Raw genomic sequence first — 14,583 nt, 5'->3', positions numbered from 1 at the left:
CTCTTAGTTTTGGGCCAGTTGAAGTCTGGATTCTGTGTCTTTCTGATGCACCTGCATTCACGCGTGGAAGGGTTTGTGTGTGCGTCAGACTGTGAACACGTGAGGAGAGGAAAGAATGGGTGCTTGCCTTGGGTGACCCCAACCCTAGGGCCTAGCACTGTGAATAACCTGAAGAAGAGGTTCACTTTGTGGCATTCACACAGAACTACCCTGGGGCTGTGCAGTTTTCTGTTAAAAGGAGCCCCAGCCCAGCATATCAAGTGATTACATTTAGCTGGGACTGCTTAGTGATTTCGACTTTCCTTCTCCTTTTAGTGCCAAAACTGGGCCAGATAATGTTCTGGTGCTCTAAAGATTCAAATTTAAGTTTCTCTTGGAAGAGGTTTAGAGAGTGTTTTTTACAGAGGAATTTAAGGATGAAATTCCAGAGGCAACATAGAAAAATGTAGTGCAAGAACTGACTGTGGATGTGGGTGCTGTAAAGAAGCTCTATGAAGAACAGAGGAGACAGCCAGCAATATACATGGATACAAGTGCACAGATATATTGAGGAACAGGGGATTAAAGGGCTTTGAAGTAAACTGAAATATTTTGAATATCGTTATTTGCTTAACAAGCATCCATGGCACTACTTGGCTTGCACCCCCCAAATCAATTCCCCCCAACACCCATGCTTCTGCCTCACTAACCACTGCTCACTCTTTCCCAACTTCCTCGCCCCATACTGCTTACACAGTCCCAAGTCTACCCCGTGTGCACTGGCAGCATAAGCAGGTAAAAGACGCATGTTCCTTGGGTTCTAGTGCCCCACCACCACTTTGCATGCTATGCACCTGCCACTCTTCGTTCTAGCACTGTAAGTTTGATTATATGTGCCTTGTCCTCACTCTGATTTGGCATCTCTTACATGCCTGTAGCACCGTTTATCATGTTATTGCCAATTTGTCTTAAAATCCTCAAATATGTATTTTCATTACATTTTGTTATGCTTTATAATCTTTCACCAGCTGCACATTTTATTAACATCATAGATCTAGAATACAATTTAGGCTTACCAAAATCCTGACTGAAATGGCATCCAGTGAACTGGAGAGAAAAAAAACAAAGAATAAGAATAACGCTTAAGTGACTTAATACTTCTTGTGCTGATCATGAGTTCATGATGCTCTGTTTATTGATTGTACTTTCCAGTATGGTTTAATAGAAGAAACAGCACTTCTTAAGACCTTTCATGTCAATAATTGGTGTTTTGTCTGAACTGTAACCATGGAGATCTTTTTCAGATGAAATTTTAGATGGTATTGTGACATACAATTATGTGAGAGTTCCTTTATCAGGGTTATCTCCTTTTTTCATTTTATTAACAGCTCTTTGTAATATTTTAAAGGTCCTATACAAAGTACAGCTTAATGTTTACAGTATTTTGCCGTATCTGTAACTGACATATGAAACTGTGAAAAACAAGGAACAACCTTTTTAAAGTTCTATTCACAGCTTGATCAATATTCTGAGAAAGAGAATCCCTACAGCACTAGATCTGACCGGTAATTTTGTTACTGGTCTATAATTTTCTAGCCTAGAATTTGATCCTTTTTTTTTTTTTTTTTTTGCAAGAACAAATGGAATCATGCAGGGAGATCAAAAATGTCCATGAGATATCTCTTAAATGATTTGTCACTGAAGGCAGGTATTATTATCCTTAATTTATCCATTCAAAGCAACCACATAACAATTGTAAAGATTACCCTACAGACAGGGAGTACAGTTAAAGATCAGCTGCTTTCCTGTGTCACAGGAACCAGAGATCACTTAAGGTAGAAAGCTGAATTTTATTGACAAAGGCTGTGTGAATTCTGTGTGGAGGCAGAATACACAACAAAGAACAGGGGGGGGGGATATTTTTTACCCTTTCAAGTAGCACATTATTACAAAGGCAGAAAGAAACACTTGTAGGGAGTTGCACCTTCCAATAAGGCCCCACAACCATAAAACAATGAAATCATACACAGTACTGATAAGACCCCACACTGGAGATGTTACACCAATGGTACAGAAATGAAGGGGTAATCTGAAACCGATTCAATCTGTCCTTTAGGGGCAAAACAGTACTGACCACTAAAGGGGAGCATGAATCTACGGGTAGACTGTGTTTACTGAGTCAAGCCTACTATACAAATTTACCATTACGCCTGCATAGAGTAAATCACAAGAAAAAAAAAAACACATGAAAATACACTTTTTTTTCATCATTCCCAGGGTGTCTACTTTTTTAGGCTCATAGGAGACAAACACCACAAACATAATTTGAATGTCCTGTGTTTTTCAGGATTTTCCTGAGCTAAGATGTGTAAAACCCACAATGTAGCATGCAGCATGTCTACGATCATTGTCATCCTGATGTGCACTGTGCCTGAGTCAAAACTAGTCCATCAGTATATGTTCAGGTGTACTTTGGTTTTAGTGATTTGTTGAGAACTTAACACTACAGCCAATTTCTGAATTTGTGAATAAGATGGAATCCTGCAACAAGCCCAGGACTGTATATTATAGTATTGCTACTGGGACTAATTAGTCCTGGGGGATTCAAACACTTGCGCTGTTTCTGATCGTATTTATTCTGTCGCAGAGTATATCTGTCTAGTAGATTGTTAGAGCAAATGTGTTGTTTTCACGGTCAACATTGTACCATTACGCTATGGGATGGCTCTATTCTCAGTTCTTCCCTGATCTTCAAACAGCTATTTCGAGATCTTTTAAAATTAAATGAAGGACTAATTAGCTTTTTTTTTACATCTAGAAGATGTACGCAGAGCAAATTACATTTATTGCTGAGATGTTAATTTTCCCCCTTTATACAGATCAACCTCATTACATAATCCAATTACTTCTGTTACCAAATAAGATTGTTTGAAATAACCCATTGCTGTTTAATTCAGTTTAAAAGTGATTCCTAGGTTAAATGTCATTTCAAAACAGTCTTGTCACTTATTATTACCATAAGGCTCCCAGATATTTACTGAAAGCATAATCTTGCTTTAAGGTCCTTTTTAAGATCTCTGTAGGCTATTACTCATATGCAGGAGGTGGTATATTTTAATAAAAATATAGTTTTGAAGGCTCAGTTCTTGACATTGTTAGAACAGCTGTGGTAGCTGCACAAAATATGGGGATTGAGATTCATGCAACCATAACCTAAGGATTACTTAAACGTTCACCCCTTGGCTTGCTTTTTAATCATATTCAGGTTTCTATATATTTTTTTTCAATATCTTAGTTATGTAATCTGCCTTCAAAATAAATTCTAACCTGACAGCAAAACAATAGCCCTCATCTGTAGTGACAGGTCAGTTCCCTGGAACTAACAAGTAGTCAAATAATATTACAATATACTGAGAACGGAGATGTGTTATTGGGAGGTTCAGAGACTGAATTGCAATGCCTAACTTGGATAATATTAATTATTATTTTCCCTATCCTTATTTAGTTATTCTAATTCTGTGAAAATATTTACTGTCTGTAAAACAGAAGCTTGTACTTGATCCTAACTAAGATATAATGAATCTTTATTGCAGGAAAAATAATCCTATTAGTTGTAATGCTTAAATTATTTTTTAGTAGGAGTAAGGTATGGAGATCCATTTTACAGGAAAACCCCATGTCCAAGCATTTTGGATAACAGGTCTATATATATATATATCACCTAGAAGGCGCAAACACCACTAAAATTAACTGTCTGTGTGCTGGTGAATGATCAGTTGTAGAAGAAAACAGAGAATAGCAATCTTCAAGTCCTTAAAAAGTGAAAAATAGTTTTATTTCATGCCCAATGTTTCGGTCACTACACGTGAATACAAACAGAAAAGTGTGAGTTTTGATCCTTATTTAGAACCTCACTAGCATTTCATGATTGCTTAAGGGTTCTATATTGGAGGAGGAGCTGTGTTAGTCAAGATGTAGAATGTACTATAATATTGGAAATAATTTAAAACCAGCATGAAGGGAAATAAAATTAATTAATATTATTAAAATAAATGCAAGATTGACCTCTGTAATGATGCAGTAGTGATTGGCATTGCTACTTTGCAGTGCTGGTTTTCTAGGTTCAGGAAATTCAATTGTAAGCTCCACTTGGGCAGGAACTGAGATGTAGATGATTAACTGCTCAGTTGTATGGTGGTGTATATAATTAAAGATTAATTATAATACATATCACAAAACATTATATAGATACATCAGCAGAAATGAACTAGTGTAAATCATGGAGAAATAATTGTTACAGAACATAAAATAGACTGCTAGAATGTACTTTCCCTTGAAGGAAGGCAACATAGAAGCAGTTATGTTGTTATTTCTGTGACAGATTGTAAGTGCAGGCAGCCAAGTCTGTATTTCTAACTGAATGTCAAATATAAATACAGATGGACACGAATCTCTTTGGAATTAAAGCCTAAAAGTCTGCTAGCGATCGTAATCCATCTGTTTGTTAAGAACTGTGCCAAAAAAGAGATTGAAAAGTCTAAACCACTCAATATTTGTGCTATATTTTGTCTCATGAAGAAATACACACAACACATAATCCTTTTACTTGTATAAATGTAGTTAGGGGTAGCTGTATTTGTTATTTTTGTAATGGATTCCGCCATACAGCTGTCTTCTCATCACTGTAGAACCAATCGTAATGTATGTGTGGGCTTGAATAATTATCTTTCTGTGCTTGTATCATGCTTTTGATTTAGTGTCAAAGCTGTCTGGTAAGCCATTTCCACAATGCAGTTATTGTGTTTTTCCTACTCTACTGCCCTGTTTAGAATTTTTGCAATATATGTAATACACACAAAGATCATGGGCAATAAAAAGCCAATCAGTACTTACTGCTCAAATTATGAATCTAACAATAATCAGTGATACAATAAAATCCAGAGGTGCTTATGTATTCAAGAATAGATGCTACTCTTTTTGATAAAGGGAAACTATTCCGAGAATGAAAGTACAGTTTACTTTTACTTTATTTTCTATAAATTTTCTATTGGTTGCAGAGTTTACGCTGAAGATTAGTAGTAATCATTTACATGCAGTTATACTTCAATTTATCACATTCCTGTCCAAAGCAAACCACATGTTTAATAACAGCGTTTTCACACATGGTTTTGATCAGAGAACACAGCTGTTGTTTCTTTAAATATAGGCCAATAGACGTTCTAGATTTAGCCCTGTTCTATACCAAGCCAGCCAGCAGCTTATTGGCCTGTGTATGGGCCCTTGCCAACCAATAAAAGGCTTAAAGGAACAGTAACGTCAAAAAATAAGTGTTTTAAAATAATGAAAATATAATGCAGCGTTGCCCTGCACTGGTAAAACTGATGTGTTTGCTTCAGAAACACTACTATTGTTTATATAAATAAACTGCTGTATAGCAATGCGGGCAGCTATTCAAAGGAGAAAAGGCTCAGGTTACACAGCAGATAGCAGATAAGCTCTGACTGTCTAATGGTGTTATCTGTTATCCACTATTTAGCCTGTGCCATATAGCCGTTTTTCAATTTCCGCCATTGCTCCACAGAAGCTTGTTTATATGAACTATAGTAGTGTTTCTGAAGCAAAGCGATCAGATTTACCAGTGCAGGGCAACACTACATGATATTTTCATTACTTTAAAACACTTAAATTTTTTGGTGTTACTGTTCCTGTAAATTAGCCAGATATCAATTGGGTAGGATATGAAATCCCACAGGGCACAGACTGCATCAGCACCATTGATGTGGTCCATTCTTGACGGGTTTGCATATGCCTGCATTATGATCTGATCTGATCTAGATCAGCCAGAACTGGTGCTGTACATGGTTGCACTTCTTTGGGATCCTAGTCAAAAGAGCACATCTTTTTGTGTAGCTTTAGGCTTTATGTTATTACATCATCTTAAAGGAGAACTAATTCCTAAAAATTAATATGGCTTAAAATGCCTTATTTTATATACTGATGTTATTGCAACCAACCTTAAGTTTCAGCTTCTTAATAGCAGCAATGATCCAGGACTTCAAATTTATCATAGGGAGGCACCATCATGGAAAGTGTCTGCGACATTCACATGTTTATTGTGCTTTGAGCAGCTGTTGAGAAGCTAAGCTTAGGGGTCGTCACAAATTATCAAGCAGAAAATTAATTTGGCATGTAATATAAGCTGATGATTATTAAATTCTGTTGTTAGTTACACTGGGTTCTGTGCTGCCATGTAGTAATTATCTGTATTAATTACTTATCAGCCTTCTATTGTGACATTTATATTCCATGTGTGCTGTATATTTTGAGGCGGTCCCTAAGGTCAGTAACTTACAGCAACACAGATCATGTGCAGTGAAGAAGATGGGGTTCTATTGGGGCATCTTTGGAGGCACAGATCCTCCCTGCTATAGGCATGTGGTTGACTTTGGCTGGTATATAATGGACAACATTTCTAGCCTACGTCTTTAGTTAAAGTGATACTGACCCTAAAAATGGTCTTTTCAAAATATCAATCTACATTAAAAGTTACATATTGTCCCGTTGATCGTTTTTTGCTGATAATTCTGCTTTTGTAAGTAATTATTACTTGAAGTTACTAGACCTGACTGTTTTGCCAACCTGACTGTCTTGTCTCAGTCTGTCGGTTAGAGTTTCTGATGCACACCGACTACTACTGCACAATTATGACAGTCCCCTCATAATGTATAATGTAAAAGCATCACGCAAATAGTTTTATGCCAAAATTATAAATAGCATTCAAAGATAATGTTTTATCTATAATGTGTTAGTCTGAGATTAATACCTCTGTAACCAACAGGGCAGAATGCATACATAATACACTGTATATAGTATTGTGTTTTCTTTCTCTATAGTAAATGTGCATACTTAACAGGTTTTTTGCAATTACCTGTTTTATGGTTCTGGCCACAACCCCAGTGAAACCAAAGCATGCTTCAAAGAAGCTCTGTTTTAGATGGGTGTTCACAAAGAACCAAAGGGACTAGCAAAAGTAGTGATTCCAAAGTTGGTTTTCTATTATACTGAGTTCAGTACAGTTGGAACAATATAGTTTATCAGTCTCTTTATAATCTCAGACGGGAGAGTTCATTATAGTATTTCTTTAATAAAAGTACAAAATGCTATGTGAAAGTTCCATATATTATAATCCATATAATGATAAAAAAAATCAAATAATGTAAATAGCCAAGTGCAGTGTCTAAAAATTCAACAAACAAATGCTTCGAGACAAAATCCTGTTACCACGAATCCTGTTACCATGGTAACAGTATCCCAGTGGTATTTATAATATAGCCAAGGTGTCACAGGCAGAGGAATAAATAACGGTACAGGTTTGAGTGCAAACTAAATTTACAAAAAATGTCCATAAAAATAATTTTATGTCTATCATACATGCATAAATAATTATTTACTGAAGGAAAAGGGAGATAAAAAATGGCTTCTTACAAAAATATATTTTCTGTTTTTACAGAGAGATTTAAAACTGCCTCCTCCCTGTCCAGTAACATGTGTATCATTTAGATATGCAAGTTAGGGAGCAGTGGTGGATTCAGAAGAAATTGGGGCACTAAACTTAACTCCTGCCTTATTGCAGGTGGTAAGGGACGAACGTGGCCACTGCTCTGAACCTCACACCAGATTTTTTTTTTATCTTTAGTAAAGGTGGCTATACATAGGGAGATTTAAGCTACTGATTCAAGTCGACAGCTTATTTATTTGCCTGTGTATGATGCTCTTTGACAGGGCTACCTGACTGATAGCTGGCCAAAATTCAGCTGGATGTCAATTGGGCAGGTTTGTTCTTCACTTTGGATCAAGGACTACATTGCCTCACCCGACAGCCCCTATTCTGGTCATTCTATTTTTATCTTTTGTTCCTAGGGCTAAATGGTCACATTAGTCTGATATTGTCTACCTTTGGTGAACATATCAGGGGAAAGATCCACTCTTTTGGCGACCTTGCCAAATTGGCTTATCTTATAATGTATGGCCACCTTAAGATATGGAGGGTAGCCAGAACCTGGTAAGAAGTGCTTTCTAAATGAGCACTAAGAAGCACACTTTTTGTGCACTTGCACTTTTGCCTGGGCTCTAATTAAATAACCCATATAATCTTTTAATTCACAGTAAAGCTTAATCATATGAGATAAATATAGCCCTGAAAGGCAATGGTTGGCACACCATGCAATCAGATTTTAGAGTTTTAGTGTGTTAAGTGTGTGCTGGCTTTTGGAGAACTAAACCCCCCGTTAATCAAAAATCCCCTTCCGTCCTTTGGCCCCCCTCACTGCTGAAGGAAAAGAAGAGAATTGTTGCCAAAGAGCTCTGCTGCGCTACTTTGCATAATTATGCCAAGGTACACGACGGTGATACTTTTTCCACTGAGTTACTAAGGAGGGTGAAAGCATTGAGGGGGGCCAATGGACGGAAGGGGATGGGGATATTTGATAAACGGGGGGTTTAGTCCTTTTAAATGTGTGATAGGAAAATGTATCTAAAGACAAGTATTCCTAGCCTAACTAAACTGGTAGGAAAACGAAAAGATAACTTTCAAAATATTTACTGAGGAGGTCTGAAGTGGCAGATCTTGTATCAGCAACTGTTAACAAATATAATGTATAAAGCTGAGATCGAAACTTTATATGTGCTATAACCAAAATCATTGGAAAAGATAAAGATAAAATGAGTACAAAAAGTACCAGGGTACTTGTAAAATATGCAGTTATAGGATATCTGGATCTCATATGTATACTAACTAGATATATTTTTAAAACAACAGAAATGGGCCTACAAAATAGAATTTTGTGTTGGATTTACTTTTATTGTTCTTGGTTTCCACCATTTTATATATTTTTTTATGCATACAACATGCATGACATATATATGATTTATGTTTTTTATTTACAGGGATACAACTGTGCAGAGCCTTACATTACAGCCATCTGTAAAGGAGGGTGTTATAGTGTATGAAGACTCACCTCTAGTAAGTATAAATGTATTTGTGTGCAAAAAAGGTGTTTAAGCAGTCAAGGATCTCTGAATAGACCTGTTCAGTGGTGTCCAATATCCTTGGCATTTTTACACAGGTACATTTGGAGGACCATCCCTCTATTACCTTTTCACATTGGAAAGCCTGAGAATGAAGGTACAGTACTGTGTTGTGGAGACTTAAAATAGAGAATGCAATGCAACTGCTAAAGTAAGGAAAATCAAATTGGTTGATAGAAGAGAATGTTGGATTAGAAGTAGATAACCGAACAGCATAAAGGTTTGCTGTTTTACCATACCTGGCACCCTGGCCTTTCAGAAATACATACAATTTTTTATCAGCAGTACAGGGTTGCAAATTTTTGTTAATATTGTTATTATTATAGCATACAGAAGCCCCTTTCCCCCCTTTTGATGAGAACTGCTACATCTTCCAAGAATTTCAGTAATACTTAAACAATGGTTTATTTTGATCAGATAAAGTGGAGTACAAAAAAAGAAAAGGTTTATTAACATATGATGGTATTTTTAGTAGTACCATTTTGACCTCGTGTAAGACAAAACTCAGTAAAGGAAAACCTTTAGAAATAGTCAGGCAATTTATTCATACATAATACAACATAACAGTTTTGTCTGGGTAAGCTGTTGGAGTAACACACAGAATGTCAGCCAAGGACTTACCAAAGACACACCTCTTGGTCCAGGCATTATATAGCTTTCAGAAGGCTTTTACAATAAGTGTGACAAGGGTTTCACGGAAATACCATACATAGTCTGTCTCCTCCTTGTACAATTAATGTCTAAATGATTTACTTAGTCTTACATGTTATCAAAGGAATGTTGTAACATACTGTGCCTAGCTCCAACGGTCCACAGCCTCGCAATCAGCTATCGGCTAACCAAGGCCATTGTGGTATTTCCAGTAATTTGAGCAGCACTTCAGCAGTAAGGGGCCCCCATCAGACAGACTGGCGTTATGCTGACACTCTGGAATTTAAGTAACAGAGTGATGATCTTTTGTTTGTATGGCCTAGTATAAGCTATATGAGTGACCATTGTCCACAGTAGACCATTAGTCCTTAAAGTCCATCCTGCCTTGGGCCATATAGCGTTATGGCGTCATAGAGGGTGGGGGTGACAACTATCAACCCTCTGACACTAGCCATTCGTCCGTCTTAGGATTTAGACCGTTCCAGATATATTTTATAATAACACATAGAAATATACATAAAAAATATCCCGCTATAGGCACTATTTTTAATACCAAAAAGGTGGGGACCTTCACCACCTTAATAATAAAATGGTATGAATAAATAGAAATAGTTTTATTGATACTAAAACACATTGTGATAAAATAAACTATTCACTTGTCCGGCCGACCTATCTTATTTCATTCACCAATTTCAAATTACACATAGGGGCACATTTATCAAGGGTCGAATTTCGAGGGTTAATAAACCCTCAAATTTAAATCCTTTGAATTCGAATATCGGTAGGTTTAAACTGCCGAAGTATGTAGTCAAAGTATTTTTTAAAGAGACAGTACTTCGACTATTGGAAGGTCGAATAGTCGAACGATTTTTACTTCGAATCGTTTGAGTCGAAGGCCGTAGTAGCCTATTCGATGGTTGAAGTACCCAAAAAAAATACTTCGAAATTCAAAGTTTTTTTCTTTCGAATCCTTCACTCGAGCTTAGTAAATGTGCCCCATAGTAATTTGAAATTGGTGAATGAAATAAGATAGGCCGGCCAGCCAAGTGCATAGATTATTTTATCACACTGTTTTAGTACCAATAAAATAATTTCTGTTTATGAACATGGGTTAATATGATTCATTGTACTCGAACTGGTAAATGTTTAACTGTAAAATATGTTGGTAATTCAGCATATTCTGTCATTTTTATTGATCTTTTTGCCAAAAGCTACAACTTGCATTTCAGTGATTTAGTTGATTGTTTAATGTGAGATGGATTAAATCCATTTACCACACTGTCTCTCATATACCTCTAAGAGATATAAAATGTGTATAAGTAAGGGGTGTTTGTAAATCCACTGAATTCCAGTTTGGGTGTATGTATTCTCACCTTTTTTAATCTAATACTCCCTTTGTTTATACATGTGTGGAATGCTTTATATGGAAACCCATTATTTCGAAAAAAAATTGTTGGGCATAGAAAGGATTCGTTCTGATGCTTTAAGCATTTGCAGCTAAATGGTATATTCCCTGCACTGTCTATTGAAAACACAAATTAGAGTGGTATCTCATTGATTGATGTAGGTTAGGCAAGCTGCAGATTGCTTGGGCTGTTAATTAAGGACATCCACTATCATGATTTTCCCTTATATTTGGTACAGTAATTTTCAATTAGCCTGACTTGTGAATTGTAGCGAGCCCAGGATTTACACATCTAGAGAGGGATTTTTTGACTCTAATATACTTGCCATAATGGATGGGCAAATCTACCCACCTTATGCTTGCCTGTAGGCTCTGCACTATGACATCAGAAAGGCCACTAGGGCCCCCCATCATTTAGATCACTGGAGCAACTACATCAATTACATGAAAAATAATAATTGCCATAAAGTCCCAGGGGCACTGGGCTATGACCAGATCACAAGTCAATAAAGGGGTCTGAAGAATATTCCCCTGCAGCTAGGCATAATTACTAAATTTCAGTCCCCTGTAAAAGTTCCACTTGATGCAACAAAAAAACTTCGAAACATGCATCTCCTGAATAATATATTTTTCGATGTGCTTTAGTTAGTTATAATGCTGTATTCAGTCGTGTGGGGATTGAATGTTTCTCTGATGAGCTGAGCTATTCATGCTTTCTGTGATCAAGATGTCTAATGCCGTTGTTAAATTCTATTTTTATTTTTAGGTGAAAGCTTGTAAAAAGGGACATATCTTGGTTATAGATGAAGCCGACAAAGCACCAACAAACGTCACTTGTATTTTAAAAACATTAGTAGAGAGTGGAGAGATGATTCTTTCAGATGGAAGGCGACTTGTGGCCGGTAAGTATATAAAAGATCAGTACTGTATTTTTCTGCTTTATAAAGGCAAAACCAATATAATACAGCAATGCCATAGGGCAGAACTCTTTCTTTTTATAGTGCAGAGAAACATATGGTATTCATTCATGACACAGCCTGTGTGGAAATACAAAAGCTAAAAACTCAGTGAAAGGTCAATTCTGTGTGTTACTAAAAATAGCCTGTCCGCACAGCTACCCTGTGTTTCTTAAGTGTTTTTCTTACTAAAGTACAAATCCCCTTATTAGATGATTGTTATTAAAATCTAAAGATTCGTATGTGGTAATCTGTGTGTCATTCCAGTCAGCTTAGTTTAGTGAATCTTTTTCGTAATTTTCTTGGTCTGAAGGGATTATAAACAGACAAGGAAAGCTCGGTCATTTCGCTCCTTTAAACTAACAGATGAAGTTCATCTGTAAAATAATAAAAAACACACTCGTTGCAGACTCATGGAGGCATGAAAATTAATAGGAAAGATCACTGCTGTAGTCATGGAAACAAAAGGCTTCAAGGGGCTTCATTAATGGCATATACACTATATACTGTATATATCTGAAGAAGGAAGGCCAAAATGAGCAGCCATCTAGAAAAAGCAGCTCCATATCAGAGAATGCACACAGTTCTGCCATTGTGAGTTATTACTTAATATATAAAGCTTTAACACTATTTACCATACTACTGTATGACTAGTTTGCGAACTAATATTTTTCACATACCTCAGGAATTCTCTAAAACAGCAATTACAATATATACCATCACCAAACAAGTTAGTTTTTGAAATATACCTCTTTACACCATAAAAATAATCATGGTTACATAAACTGGGCTCTGATAAGACTCTTGCGCATCATGTTCAAAGCTGCATACCTCCAGGTATTATTGATTTAGAAAGAGGCAACCCCCAGTTGTTCTGTTATACTAAAGGGAAGTGTTATCCTGTTGTCAAATGTTTTCAGATGCCTACAAATACAACCTGTAGCCATAGTTCCCCTCAGTGGCACATTTGTTTGGTCACATAAGAGTATGCAACAAATTGTGGAAAGGTAGAATATATGTATACCTGTCACAAAGCACAAACTTTTAACTTGGGAAATGTTACTGTTTTTTTCTACCCAAGAGGCTATGCAAGTTCCTTTTTAATGCATATAGGGAATCTGCTGTGATAAGTGGCTTTACTTCCAACAAAAGGTTTGACCTCAGCTCAGGTTCAGCTCAGTAATATCCTTCCTTTGAACTGGCATCCAACAATGCACTGACTACTCAAGTGATAATAAACATCCACAACTCAGGCCTATTTGTCATGCTATGTAAAAAAAAAACTGCACACATCACCAGGCTTCAATGTGTACAAAAAACGTATATATTAAGAAGTGTGTTATTGCGTACCTCTGTGTAAAATTCCAGTGTAACAGAAACAGTTGTCTGAAAAAGCTATGGGAAAACATGGTGTTCATCCATCGCAGTATTTTACAAATTTTTCAACATTGAATTTTCCCCATTTCCTTTAAAGGAGAACTTAACTGGATATTGCTTGAAATGCCATATATTATTTACTGAACACATTGAATAAGCCTATAGTTTCAACATCTCTATATCAATAATGATCCAGGTGATGATAGGATCATTGGATTTTCCGATCTTGGATTTTGTTAGAAGTTTCTGCATCATGCACATGCTCAGTGTACTTGGAGCAGCTGTTGAAATGATAAGATTAGGGATCCTCACAAATCATCAAGTGAAAATGACATTGTATAAGCTGATTCTACAGGGATGCTTATTACATTCTAATGCTAATTTTACTGGTTTCTGAGCTGCCATGTACCAATAATTATTTACTTATCAGCATCAGCCATATATTGTTACTTATCAGCCTCAACCTTATATTGTAACATTTATGTTATATATATTCAGTATATTGTGCATCGGTCCCTAAGCTCAGTAAATGACAGCAACACAGAGCATGTGCAGTGAATCAGCAGAAAAGAAGACGGGGAGCTACTGGGACATCTTTGGAGGCACAGAGGCTGGTATAGAAGCCCAAAACATAATGTACAACATTTCTGCCTTACTTTTTTTGTTTAAGCTTTTACCTTTAATGGATTGCGCAAGGTCTAAATTGGTGTAAAATAACTGTGTCATATCCGGCTTTCAGAAGGCTTGATATAAAATACAGACCTTAATAAATTCACTATTTGTTTTACACAGCTTTTACACAGTTTTTCTGGTACTAATTGTTTTACAGAATTTGAAAAATAGGCCCTTACTGTATGCATTCCTGCCTTTAGTCAGTGTTTCTTTTTTAATATGAAAGCACTTTGTTAACAAGAGTAGATATTGACTAACACTGCTCTAAAGTCTGTTATCCAAAGTAATCACGTCTGTTAAGGGTATTGATACATGGGGCTCTTTAAAGGCTACATTTTTGGCTAATTTGAAAATATGGTTATAAAAAGGCCCTGGGTGCCAAAGCAACCAGAAAACAGCTCCCACAGATGTTCATTGAAATCAAAGAGCATTAGCTCTTATCTGGCGATAATTTCC

At 36.4% G+C, this 14,583-nt stretch overlaps 1 protein-coding gene across 3 annotated transcripts in view; it reads left to right on the top strand.

Annotated features, from left to right (window-relative positions):
- The window catches only part of vwa8.L (von Willebrand factor A domain containing 8 L homeolog), a 159,618-nt gene that overhangs the window by 68,485 nt on the left and 76,550 nt on the right, over nt 1-14,583 (top strand). For all 3 annotated transcript variants that reach the window (XM_018244914.2, XM_018244913.2, NM_001089824.1), the window contains 2 exon segments: nt 8,926-9,001; nt 11,889-12,024. In XM_018244914.2, coding sequence (XP_018100403.1) covers nt 8,926-9,001; nt 11,889-12,024 — 212 coding nt within the window.

This window comes from Xenopus laevis, chromosome 2L (assembly GCF_017654675.1).
Source record: "Xenopus laevis strain J_2021 chromosome 2L, Xenopus_laevis_v10.1, whole genome shotgun sequence".
NCBI classification, from domain to species: domain Eukaryota; kingdom Metazoa; phylum Chordata; class Amphibia; order Anura; family Pipidae; genus Xenopus; species Xenopus laevis.
Note: the sequence above shows the minus strand (reverse complement) of the source record. Positions and strands in the feature narration are given on the sequence as shown.